The sequence below is a fragment of the Mandrillus leucophaeus genome, unplaced genomic scaffold (genome assembly GCF_000951045.1).
Source record: "Mandrillus leucophaeus isolate KB7577 unplaced genomic scaffold, Mleu.le_1.0 Scaffold834, whole genome shotgun sequence".
Taxonomy (NCBI): domain Eukaryota; kingdom Metazoa; phylum Chordata; class Mammalia; order Primates; family Cercopithecidae; genus Mandrillus; species Mandrillus leucophaeus.
This window is the reverse complement of record NW_012109075.1, coordinates 50,027-64,139: the sequence shown is the minus strand read 5'-3', so window position 1 is coordinate 64,139 and position 14,113 is coordinate 50,027. Positions and strand designations below refer to the sequence as shown.

Below are 14,113 nucleotides of genomic sequence, written 5' to 3'. Positions count from 1 at the left end.
TTTTCTAATTTCAAGAATGTTACATAAATAGAGTCCTATACTATGTAGTCTTTTGGGATTGACGTTCTTCACCAAATGTAATCCTTTTGAGTTGCATCTGGGTTGTTGTGTGTATCAGTAGTTTGTTCCAGCTCAATAGTATTCCCTTGGGTGGACAGACCGGAATTTCTTTATCCAATTACTACTTGATGGACATTTGAGTTGTTTCCTGGTTTTGCAATTACAGATAAAGCTGCTGTGAACATCAGCATGCAGGTTTTTGTGTGACTATAAGTTTTCATTTCTCTCGGATAAATGCCCAAGAGTGCACTTGCAGGGTCATATGATAAGTACACGTTTAGTCTCATAGGAAATTGCCAGAATGATTTCCAGAGCCTTACCATTTTATACTCCTAACATCATTGTATGAGAGATTCATTTTTTCCGCATCCTTGTGAACATTTGGTATTACTGTTTTTTATTTTAGCCATTCGTATAGGTGTACAATGATACCTTAGCTTATTGTGGTTTTAATTTGCATTTCTTAGTGACTAATGATGTTGAACATGTTTTTTGCCATCTGCGTATTCTTTTTGGTGAAATTCTGTTCATATATTGCTCATTTTCTAATGGAATCTATTTTTTACTTTTTTTTTGGAGACAGGGTCTCACTCTGTCACCCGGATTGAGTACAGTGGTGCAATCATGTCTCACTGAAACTTTGACATGGACTCAAGTGATCCTCCTGCCTCAGCCTCCTGAGTACCCAGGACCACAGATGTGCACCATCATACCTGACTAATGTTTTAATTTTTTTTAGAGATAGGGTGTCACTATGTTGCCCAGGCTTGTCTCAAACCCCTGGCCTCAAGTGATCCTCTCAACTCAGCATCCCAAAGTGCTGGGAATACAGGTGTGAGCCACTGTGCCAAGCCTTTTAATGGAATCTTTATGTCTTTTTTACTGTTGAGTTTTGAGAGTTTCTTTTCCTCTTCTATCTCCCCCTAACAAGTGCTTTTGCCCAGACTGGAGTGCAGTGACGTGATTGTAGCTCACTGCAGCCTCAAACTCTTGGGCTAAAATGATCCTCCCACCTCAGCCTCCCAAGTAGCTAAGACTGAAGGCATGTGCCACCACACCTGGCTAATTTTTATTTTATTTTATTTTTTGTAGAGGCTGGGTCTCGTAATGTTGCCTAGGTTGGTCTCAAACTCCTGGCCCCAAGTGATCCTCTCGCCTCAACCTCCCAAAGTGCTGGGATTACAGGCATGAGCCACCATGCTGGGCCAACTTGTGTATATCTGTGAAAAATCCCTTTGGGATTTTGATAGTAATCAGGTTAAATCTATAGATAACTTTGGGGAAGATTGACATCTTTATTATATTGAGTTTTACAATCACTGAGCACTGTGTGTACCGCTATGTTTTCAGATCTTTGCTAGCTTTCTTTCATCAAGTTTTACGGAAAGGGACGGATGTACTTATGAACTCTCAGTGGCTTCATCCTGGCAGAGAACAGGAATGCTGCTTGCTCTGTGAACTCTGCAGCCTCAGTGTCCTCATTTGGGGTGAAAGCTCCCTCATAAGGTCATTGTAAAGATTTAAGGAGATGCTGAATGCCCAAGTCCTGCCTCCAGCATATGTGCTTTTCTCCTTAATTTCCCACTCATTACCTTTTGAGCCTTGAATTTTCATCTGTGAACCCACATAGGATAATAGTGGGACCGACTTCCAAGGGGTTGTTGTGAGGAATGGGTATGAGAATTCAAGTAAAGCACCAAAGAGACTGCCAGACACAGCAGGGGTACCATAAGCAGTAGCTGTTAGTACCATATGATTGTAGTGAGGTGAAACTATAATTTCTTCCTTTCACTGAGAGAAAACTCTCAAGCAGCTGGTCCAAAGAGCATAAACAGCACAAGGCAAGTAGCAGGATGTTGCTGAAGGTTTGGGACAGTGGAGAGGGTTTATTTTAGCACAGCAGGCAATACGAAATAGAGTCTCAGAACCATGTACCTGCTATGACCCAACTTTTATAGAAAAAGAACAAGAATAGATATGTTTGTGTTTGTGTAAAAGCATCATCTGGAAGAACACACCCCAGACCAGACTGTGGGGAGCTGGGGAACTTTCACTTCTACTTTTTCCCCTTTCTGTGAAAGGTGTTTTTTGGGCTGGGCGTGGTGACTCACACCTGTAATTCCAGCACTTTGGGAGGCCGAGGCGGGCAGATCACTTGAGGTCAGGAGTTTTGAGACCAGCCTGGCCAACATGGCGAAACCCCTTCTCTACTAAAAATATAAACATTAGCTGGGCATGGTGGTGTGTGCCTGTAATCCCAGCTACTAGGGAGACTGAGGCAATAGAATCTCTTGAAACCAGGAGGTGGAGGTTGCAGTGAGCCAAGATCATGCCACTGCACTCCAGCCTGGGCGACAATGAGACTTTGTCTCAAAAAAAAAAAAAAAAAAAGAAAAGAAAGAAAAAAAAGTTATTTCTTTTTAGCTGAGCATGTACTACACTAAACAATGTTACAATAAATTTTTTAATTGAATTTATTTTTATTTTGAGACAGGGTCTTGCTTTGTCACCCAGGCTGGAGTGTAGTGGCATGATCATAGCTCACTGCAGCCTCAACTTCCTGGGCTCAAATGATCCTCCTGCCTCAGTTCCCCAAGCAGCTAGGACTACAGGCATGTGCCACTATGCCTGGCTGATTTTTTCATTTTTATTTTTTGTAGAGATGGGGTCTTGCTGGGTTGCCCAGGTTGGTCTCGAACTCTTGGCTTCAGCAATCCTCCGGAGCCTCCCAAAGTGTTGGGATTACAGGCATGAGCCACTGTGCCTGGCCAGAAATTGTTTTGAAAGGCTAACCAGTAAAACATTAACCAATTTACAAGAGAAAAACAACCCCATCAAAAAGTAGGCAAAGGATATGAACAGACACTTCTCAAAAGAAGACATTTATGCGGCCAACAAACATGAAAAAACGCTCATCATCACTGGTCATTAGAGAAATACAAATCAAAACTACAATGAAATACCATCTCATGCCAGGTAGAATGGCGATCATTAAAAAGTCAGGAAACAACATATGCTGGCGAGGCTGTGGAGAAATAGGAACACTTTTACACTGTTGGTGGGAGTGTAAATTAGTGTAACCATTGTGGAAGACAGTGTGGCAATTCCTCAAGGATCTAGAACCAGAAATACCATTTGACCTAGCAATCCCATTACTGTGTATGTACCCAAAGGATTATAAATCATTCTACTATAAAGACACATGCACATATATGTTTATTGCAGCACTATTCATGATAGCAAAGTCTTGGAACCAACCCAAATGCCCATCAATGATAGACTGGATAAGGAAAATGTGGCACATATACACCATGGAATACTATACAGATATAAAAAAAGATGAGTTCATGTCCTTTGCAGGGACATGGATGAAGCTGGAAACCATCGTTATCAGCAAACTAACACAGGAACAGAATAACCAAACACTGCACATTCTCACCTATAAGTGGGAGTTGAACAATGAGAACACATGGACACAGGGAGGGGAACATCACACAGTGGGGCGTGTTGTGGGGTGGGGGGCTAGGGGAGGGATAGCATTAGCAGAAATACCTAATGCAGATGACAGGTTGATGGATGCAGCAAACCACCATGGCATGTGTATACCTATGTAACCTGCACATTCTGCACATGTATCCCAGAACTTAAAGTATAATTTAAAAAAAGGAAAAAAAAGGAAAAAAAAATCAACAAATCAGCAAACTACACAGAAGAATATTAGAACAATTTATCTCAAATTTCTCTTCCATTGAGCTTCCTGCCTGACCCTAGAGCTCCCTCACCTCTTTGGCTTACCAGCTCCCATCCTTCAAAGTTTCTAAGTTATTCTGTGGAGAATTTGAGCTGCTCTTTTCCTTTAGATCCGGGCCATCTCAGCTAGGTCCAGAGAGCCTCACTCACCTCCCCAACTAAGCAAGCATCCCCGGAGGTATGTTCTTCATGCAAGGGCAGTTCGTGCTCTGAGAGAATTTATTTGGTTAGCTTATAAAGGGATTATATTCTTTTCCCCTGCACACGAGAGAGAGTAGCTTTACTGCCTTTAATGACATCCTATGTGAAGGGTCTGGAAGGGATGGTTTAGGTAATCCATCTACAAGGGTGCTCAGAGAGTTTGGAGAGAAGCGATTGGTGTCATTATGATGGCATTCTGTGGCACAGTACTTACAGTGCACCAGGCGCTCTTTTAAAGACTTCTCAAGTGTTCCTTCATTTAATTCTCACCACAACCCTGTCAGGGACTTCCTGTTATTGTCTCCGTTTTACTGATCAGGAAGCTGAAGTGGAGAAGTTAACTACTTTGCCCAAGTTCCTTTCCTCCTGTGAGGATAAGGAGCCAAAGGTTCAGCAATGCCCAAATCACATCCCTCTTCTTGTCCAACCACCCAACCCCTCCACAAGCAACCTGACCAGCCACCTTTATACAAAGTACAGTTTTCAGATTGGAATACAAATATATCTCCTTGACTCCCTGCTCTGAGAGGTATTTCCTCTCAAACTCCCAAAAGCTGGATTGAGGAACATGGCTTAGTTGGTACAGTATAGCAAAATGTCCTGCTTGTTGAAACTGAATTTGTGATTATCTTCTTTTTCCTCAAGAAGTCATTGAGGGCTCTTGTATTCCTATAAAAGGAGAATTTAGAGTAGCCAAATAAAAAGGGGGGTGAAGTAGTCTCATTACAGAAAAAGGGAGTTTGAGCAGCCTTTTAGTAGTTGATTGCCTCAAGATGTGGTAATCAGCCAGGGTGAAGGGAAAGTGGTTGGGGCTGTGGATCTGGATGTTTACAGAAGCTTTTACCCATCCTGAGACTTCAGTTCTGCTGTTGGTCTTCAGAGAAGTGTCTGCATCTGCTGAGAAGAAATCCCACCACTGCATTCCAGCCTGGGTGACAGAGCGAGACTCCATCTCAAAAAAAAAAAAAAGAAAAAAAGAAATCAGGAGACATCTAAATTTGTACAAAAAACTAATAAAATTCTGGAAAAATGGACTCAGAATATAAGAAATGTACAAATAAAAAATATTTGGAATGTGTACTAAATGCCACTGAATTGTACACTTTAAAATGGTCAAAATGGTGAATTTTTTGTAACTTTTACCCCAATAAAAATTCTGGAACAAAAAGGGGAGGTAGAACCATGGGTAGAATACAGAAGAATCAGGCCAGGGATGGTGGTTCACACCTGTAATCCCAACACTTTGGGAGACCAAGGCGGGAGGATCACTTGAGGCCAGGAATTTGAGACCAGCCTGGGAAACAGAGTACGATTGCCATCTCTCTCTCTCTCTCTCTCTCTCTCTCTCTCTCTCTCTCTGTGTCTATATGTGTGTATATATATATACACATACACATACATATACACACACACACACATATATATGAATCATACCATTTGATGTGATATCTAGTAATTGCTTTAAAATACTTCATCAAAATGTGGGGGACTATAGATGAGACAAGTTATGCAACATATTGATAATTCTTGAAGGTGAGTGATGGGTACATGGGGATTCATCATTCATTTTCTATAATTCATGTGGGTTTGGAAAGTTCCATTGAAAATGTTAAAAACAACCCCCTCCTCCTGCCAAATCATTTGAAAACTTAATTTGGAGAGTTTCTTAGAGCTGAATTGACCTTTAAATATTTTTAAGTATTAAAGTCTCTAGTAGCTCAGAGTTAAAGGGTATTCCCAGCAAGTTAAGAGATGAGGAAGGGCCCTGAATGTGAGCCAGAGCTACTAAAGTAGGATGTGCCACAGGCCACCTCTCTTTCTGCTCTGGTTCCTGTGAAACATAGTGCTTGTTCCAGCAACATCACCTCTAGGAATGTATCCTCAGGAAATAATTGTTCACATGTACAAACCTGTATGTGAATAAGGATGCTGTTCTCAGTGGGTTTATAACAGTGAAACAATGGAAACAAGGTAATGACTAGCTCTAAAGAGGCTGGCTTAATAAATCATGGATACAAGTAAATAATTGGATTTAATGCAGTTATGAAAAATAATCTAAACACCTTGGGCCTCAGTTGCCTGGTTTTTAAATGAAGAAAGCCAAAGGAGAATTGTATTCCTCAACTAGTTTTAGGAGACCAGCAAAACTTTGATACCAAAATCTCACAAAGACATTATACAGAGAGGAAAATTATAGGTGACTCTCTCTTACAGACATAGATCTAAAAATCCTAAACAAAATATTAGCAAATTGAATCCAGCAATATATAACAATTGTAATAAATCAGGACAAAATCTTGTTTATTCCAGGAATGCCTGGTTGGTTTACTATTAGAAACACAAATAATGTAATTTAGCACATTACCTAATAAATGAGAAAGAAGCATATGATAATCTTAATAGATACAGAAAAAGCATTTCATAAAATTCAGCATCCATTGATTATTTTAAAAACATATGGTAAATTAGGAATGGAAAGAAACATTTTTAAACTGATAAGTGGTATTTACTAAAAACCTGCAGCAAGCATCCACTTAACGTTGAATTGTTCAAAGTGGTCCCCTTGAGTTCAGGAATAAGACAAGAATGTCTCTTCTCACTACTTCTTGTACTCTAGGTCCCAGTCAATGCAGTAAGGTAAGAAAAAGAAATGTATATGGATTGGTAAAGAAGAAGTAAAACTGCCATCATTCACAGATGATGTGCTTGTGTATGCAGAAAAATTCTAAGGAAGCTACAGATTAAAATTATTAAGAGAGACTAGCAAAGTCAGTATACAATATCAACATCAAAATACCAGTTATATTTCTATACACCATCAATAAGCACTTAGAAAATGAAATTTAAACCAATATTTCATTTATAGTAGCATACACAATTACCTTGAACGAAATGTAATAATAGACATACAAAACCTAAAGCAAAAGTTATGAAGCTTTGTTGACAGTGTCAAGTGTTTGTGAGAATGTGGAGCAACAGGAACTCTCAAACACTGATGGTGGAAGTGGGAATTGGTACAACTTTGGTATACAGTTTGGTGGTGTCTAGTGAAGTTGAAAATATACATAATCTATGAGCCAGCAATTCCTCTCCTACATATATACGTTGTGTGTGCACATATGTACCAGGAAACATTAAAAATATGTTCTTAGCAACAGTTTTCATAATTGTCCCAAACTGGAAACAGCCCAAATGTCCATTGACAGTAAAAGGATAAATTCTTGTAAAGTCATAGAATGGAAAGCTGTAACACAATACTGGGAATGATGAACCAATGCCACATGCAACCAGGTTGAATCTCAGAAGCATAATTGTAAGGGCAATGAGCTGGATACAGAAGGGTATATGCATTATGGTTCTATTTACATAAAGTTCAAGAAACAATAGTGTTTGGGCATCTATATTTGAGTGGTAAAGCTATAAAGAAAAGTAAGAAAGCAATAGCCAAAACTGTCATGAGAGTGTTTGGTTTGGTTTGGTTTGGTTTGGGAGAGAGGAAAGAGGTTGTGATTGGGCAAAGACTTACAGGAATTTCTGGAGTTCTGGTGTGTTCTGTTTCTTGATCTTTATGGTAATTTGCTCTATAATAATTTGTTAAGTTGTAAATTTATATTTTATGCACTTCCCTCCGCCCCAACCGCCCCCCCCCCCGTTAGAGTGTTTTAGAATGTGGAAATTTTAAAATAAGATTTATCTCAGGGCTTGTTGTAAGAATGCGATGAAGGATAAAGCCATGTAGAGCTTGTAGAATATGCCTGGCACTTTGTAAGACCTTAATAAATGTTAACTGTCTAAACACAATACAGATTTGTTGTTATTATTGCTTCTCTTATTTGTTGCCAACCCTGCCCCCTGTCCATCATATTTGTTGCCAGTGTTTCTCAGCTTACTGTTGGTATTTTTGTTAATGCTGTCTTCTGAATTATCGATCTTTTCCTTTATACTTTCTTTCATTAGTCTTAACTATAGAAAGTTCTCTCCAACCCAGAGATTTAACATGTATTGTGTTGCAGCTTTCAAAGGGGTTGCTTTTGAACATTTGATTCCTTTTATTCATTTTATAACAACAAAATATATGATTAAAAATATATGAAAAAATATATGATTAGTACATAATTGCATAAAATCTACATTTACTTCTCAAATGTGTCTGGGATTCATATTTAGTGTCATGGGAGAAAGGAAACTGGCCTTTTTTCCAATCAGGTAATGAAGTTCTCCCCAGCACCACAAATTGAACAATTTATCTCTCCTCCACTCACTGTTGCAGCTGTCTCCTCTTGCATACTTCAAATTCAAAACCATTTGCACCAAAAGCATAGACTGGAAACTTGATACCTGAACTGAATGTGATAATGCAACTCTGAAGGGAGAGAGGATGGTTGCCAGGCAGCAGGAGGGACAGCTGCAGCAAGGAGAGAATGTGAAAGAAAGGTGGGAAAAGCCTGTGTCAAAACAAGTATTCTTTAAAGGCTGCATCCTTGTGTATGGCGCACAAGCCACTTGCTGCTGTGACGTTTGGCTAATTATGTCTGTTGACCTTGTTTTCCTCACGTATCATCTCTATATAATAATAACACCAACCTCATAGGGTCCTGTGCACATGAGGGCTAACTCAAGTAAGGAACACAGACTTTGGGGTCAGTCAGTCCAGTGTCTTATCCTTGACTGTACCACTAAATAACTACATGATCCTAAGTATGTTTTCTAACTTTCCGGCCTGTTTCATCATCTGAAATATGTGTCAATTAATAGTAATTAAATTAGTAGCAAATTAGAAATAGAAAGTAATACTTATCTTGAGGGAGTTGCTATGAAAAGCTAATAATGCGTTTTAAAGGTTTGGCACTGGGTGCCTGGCATGTAATAAGCTTGGAATAAATCGCACTTGCAGTGATTTAAATTTTTATTGCTATTGCGGAAGGATCAGGAAGGGAAAGAATATTCAGCAAAAGAGACTGAGAAGTAGGCACCAAAAAGATCTGGGAGAGGGAAACCGTGAGATGATGTCATGGAAACAAGGGAAAATAGTATCAAGAAGGAGGGAGATAATGCACAAGGAGGTCATTCAAAGGCTGGTGTCTCCTGACAAGACAAAAGAGCAATTTTCATCTCTTAGCGACTAATGAGAATGAAGGGAGAAAGGAAAGGAAAAAACAATAATTATAAATGAAGGGTATTGAACACAAAATTTTCTAAAAGCCTTCTTTCACTTAACCCTGTGATCACTCCAAGTCTTCTATGTCTTCCAGTTGGGCAAAATACATACTTCTTGAATAAAGGAAAGCCAGTGTGACACAAAATGAAATAAAAAGTATCACTTTTGCATCATTTTGGTGAAGTAAAAATTTAGACAGTTTCAGGTTTACACAACAGAGGACAGGATGAGGGGGGAAGGAAAGGGGATGAATTACAGAGCAGGGTTTCAAAGTAATGATCTTGAACCTCCAAGCTAATTCCAGTGAAAAGGAGGGTGGGGGTAGGTGTAGCATTTACTCCTCTTTTCACTCTACCTGGTTTCAGAAAGAAATCATGACAGCATATCTAGGTAAATCATTCAATAGCATTTATAGATTGAATTTGAGAAAAGGTGAGCAGGAAGTGGAACTATATTCTAATCTTGGAGAGATGAGTGGGCAAATCCCCTCCAAGGATAGATTGCAGGAGAGGTAGGAAGGAATAAGGGGCTGTAAGAGCCAGGTAGTGTTGGGGGACCCTGTGGCTTTGGGGGCTTGATGAAGCTGCCTCCTGCCTGGGTGGTGGGTTCCTCTTCGCCTGTGGTGAGATGGAGGTGGCTGCCAGGGGCCAGAGGTGCCCCAGATGGATGCAAAAAGTGGGTCTCTTGAACCTTTACTCCTGCTCAGTTCTCAGCTAAAAGGTCAGAGGCAGAGGGGCCCTCCCAGTCTACTGGACATGAGCATTACGGAGGCTGAGGCTTAAGGCCATCATGGAATGTGGAGGAGGGGGAGGTGGTGATGGGCAGAGCACATGAGGCTGAGCCTCCATCTCCCCCCACCAAGAGGTGAGTGTGGCTCCAGGGAAGGGGAGTGGTGGTAAAGTGCAATTGTGAGAAAATGGATGGAGCAAGGGGGATAGGAATGAGATTGCGGGGATATGGATGAAGCAGGGGGATGTGAATGAGACTGTAGGGATATGGATGGAACAGGGGGGATATGAATGAGATTGTGGGGATATGGATGGGGCAGGGGGGATCTGAATGAGATCGCGGGGATATGGATGAAGGAGGGGGGATCTGAATGAGACTGTGGGGATATGGATGGAGCGGGGGGATAGGAATGAGACTGAGGATACAGGTGGAGCAGGAAGGATCTGAATGAGACTGTGAGGATATGCATGGAGTAGGGGGGATCTGAATGAGATTGTGGGGATATGGGTGGAACAGGGGGATAGGAATGAGACTGAGGATACAGATGGAGCAGGAAGGATCTGAATGAGATTGTGAGGATATGCATGGAGCAGGAGGGAACTGAATGGGATTGTAGGGATATGAATGGAGCAGGGCGGGTATGAATGAGACTGTGAGGACATGGATTGAGCAGAGGGGATAGGAATGTGATTGTGGGGATATGGATGGAGCAGGGTGATAGGAATGAGATTGTGGGGACATGGATGGAACAGTGAGGATAGGAATGAGATTGTGGGGATATGGATGGAGCAGTGGGGATAGGAATGGGATTATGGGGATGTGGATGAAGCAAGAGAAAGGGACCAGGGAAGAGCAGAGTTGGGGGTGATTCTGGAAGGAGAGCACTCCAAGGCAGATTCTGGGCCTGGCAGCCCTGGGAAGGCTGCATTGGGCTCCTTGCAGTGTGTGACTTCTACCCCTCCCTGGGGGACTCAGCCTAGACCCTTTTGTCCCCCATCGGTCTGCTAGCCTAATTAGAGTCCCAACCTCCACTCCTCCCACCACATAGCCCAGGGTTCTGTGTGAAACCTGTGGGTCTGCAGTTTCTGCCAGGCCTCCTGTCCCTGTCACTGTAGATGGGAGCCCACCAGCCTGGCCATCATACCCCTTCCCCTCTCCCCCTGTCCTTCTGTCCTCCACCTACATAGCTCTGTGCTCCTTTCCCTGAGGTGCCAGCTCTGGCTGCTGCACACCCTGTCTCGTCAGCCCAGGGGCCCCCTCTTTCCTCCCAGGCAAACTCCCTCAGGTCCTCAGGTCTGCATTCATTTCACTCCACTCCCTGCCTTAAATGAAATCATTCCTCCCTGCACCTTGCCAGTCTTGACCTCTTTGTGAGGATAGAGACTACTGTACCTACAAGAAAGTTGGGACCCTCGGGGATAGAGGTCACATGTCATCTTTTATCACCCTCTAATCTGAGGTCAAGAGATGGGGCAGGAGTAGTTGTCCTTTCCCAATACAAACAGGAATGGAGCCTCTGGAATACCCATTTTCAATTTTTGTCCCTGCTGTTCCCCATCTGATGTCTCATGATATATTCAAGAAGAAAACATTGGAACATTATTAACTCATGGGTGCAGGAGTTGGCTTTATGACCTAGGAGATAGGTCAGTTGTGTTAAGGGGTTGTATGGGAGATACTCAGTCCATTTCAGTTTCCTTTCTCCTTTCCTATAAATGAGGTTGATAAAAACCCATCCTCCTAGTATGACCCCCACTTATAGCTTCTATATTTAGTTTCATTTTTCTTTATCTTTCTAAAAGTAACATCACACAGAGATATGAAATAAGATGTTTATATATATTCATTGACATAGAAGTCCACAAGATATATTATTTGGTGAAAAATACACAGTATAGAACAGCATTTATATTTGATCACTCTTATCTATACATGTATCTATCTGGGTACACAGGTACAGGGAGATATCTGGAAGGACATTCACCAAAGGGCTGACAATGGTTACAAAAGGGTGCTGAGTTTCAGGTAATTTGTACTTAGTTTTTGTATCTTCCTTTATTTTTGAAGGTTTATTGAAAAGATGCTCCTTTCTTAAAAAGTAGAAAGTCATCAAAGAAATAGACACATGGAGAACAGACTCTTAAGCCAGCAGAGAAGGGAGCATGGACAGAGGTCACACCATTCCCCTCCACTGTGCTGGTATGCAAGACCTCTTCTCTTTCCCAAAGGAAAACTGCTTTGTGGATTCATGCAGTTAGAAACCCACCCTCCTCTCCTGTTATTCCCATTACTCTGAATACAGTTAAGAACTCATTTAGGGCTGGGTCTAGATCCTTACTGTGGCTCAAAAGCATCACTGTGTTCTCCAGGGACGTCTTTTGACCTGTCCTCTGTATGTGTCAGCTCCTGCAGGGTGATGATCAGATTCTCAAAAACCTGGGCCTTGTTGCTCTCATTGTCACAGGTTTCTTCTGAGTGGCCCTCCTTACCACAATATGAACAGCAGATTGTGTATTTTCACTTCCTGGCTCTACAAATATTCCCAGGACCATCATTCTTATACCCAGAACCACCACTGGTAGAAAGAGACTAAGCCCCAGAATTGTTGGGGGAATCAATAACCAGCACTTGATCCAGAGGTCTGGCTCTTCCTCTGAAGGGAGGGACACCTGTGGGTGTCAGTGGAGGGTCCAGAGACACCACCAGGATCACATCCTCATCGGAGTCATCAAGGGTATCATCTATTTCTATCACGTTGCAGTTACAGTTAGCACTGCCGATTGTTATTGACTGGGCACCCTGAAATGCCACAGGGCTGGCTGCCTTCTCCATAATTGGCCCAGACCTTTTCGGCCGCTTCCGTTTAATAAAAGCATCATCCCAATCCTCTTCCTCCCTTATCATCTTGATTAACTCCAGGAAATTGGGAAGCCGCTCCTGCGCATTTGCATACATCCTGAGAAGATGCTTAAATTTAAGCCTGAAGCACAGGTCCCTATTCAGCTCGGTGCCTAAAAGAAGCTGTTGCAAGCCAGTCTGGTTTGCATCTTTCTCAGCTAGGATGCCAGCCTGAATAGCATTCTGGAGCTGCAACTCTAAACGGATCACATAAAAGGAGGCTTTCTCCCCTAGTGCCTGCAGGGTGTTAACAAATTTACCATGGGCAGTCACACTGCTTTCAAACTCCCCAAACACCAATTTCATGGCCCGCAAGAAATCTGCTACACTTAGGTTGGGGTTGGCCGCCTGAAGCAAACGCATGACCTCCCGGGCAGGGCCCCTAAGTGTTTTCATCAAGCGCTTGAGTTTTTCCTCCTCAGACATACTCCAATCTGGCAGGACCCCATTGACTTGGATCAGCCAGTTTTCAAAGGTTTCTTTCCCCTGGGCTGGCACCACTCTCCCCGAGAACAACTTCATGTTTCTCTCTGCCATGTTGACCACGAAAGGACCGAGACTCCTCCCCAGAGACCTCAACATGGAATGGGCCCAAGGCGGCAAAGGTGCATTCTGCTGCCTGCTGTTACCCACACGCGCAATGATGTTAGCCATGACTGACGACGATAGGGTATCTGAATACAACAAGATACTCGCGCTTTTTGGAAAAGCCTTATCTGCAGGATTCTCCAAAGCAACGTTCATGGGCTGTGCCTGCCTTGTATTTCAGTAGGGATTCTAAGGAAAATAAAAACGGTTAATAAGATAGTGGGCTGTGGGGAAGCAGTCTGTAGTAGCATTCTCGATCTTCCTGAATAACGTTGTAGTGCATTTTATATCTGCCCAGTGCCTTAACAATACCCTGCAGGAGACTGGCAATTACAACATTCCAGAGCTAGCAGGTTTCCTTGGACTAGTAGGTAGTTTTTCAGAGCCACATCCACCCACTCCTGCCTGTACTCCAGGAGGGGCGACAACTGTTGCTTCTAATTCTAGATGACATAGTGTTTGGAGCTTATACTGGGCCCTCAAAACGGAACTCAATGGTTGTGGGTCACAGATTTATGGTAATAAGAAACCATTAACCTCATGGCCTCAGGTCTCAATCACATCCCCTTGTCAACGTTTCCCCCGTTATTTCTCAGATTCTTACATGAACTCGGAAACTAGCGTTCGCCTTTATTTTACGTGCAGCCTCTCAACAGGTGCCTGCCGTGAGAAAATTAACCTCTGGGGTAGAGCCGACTTTTGTCCACTGGGGGTCGCAGGTCCCAGTCC

The 14,113-nt window shown here is 42.3% G+C and overlaps 1 protein-coding gene across 1 annotated transcript; it reads right to left on the bottom strand.

Annotated features, from left to right (window-relative positions):
• Window positions 1-11,720: 11,720 nt before the first annotated feature.
• Window positions 11,721-13,450, bottom strand: ZCCHC18 (zinc finger, CCHC domain containing 18). Its single transcript, XM_011968254.1, is given in 1 exon segment — window positions 11,721-13,450. A coding segment is annotated over 1 exon segment (1,218 nt). The 3' UTR covers window positions 11,721-12,232.
• Between the last annotated feature and the right edge of the window lie 663 nt (window positions 13,451-14,113).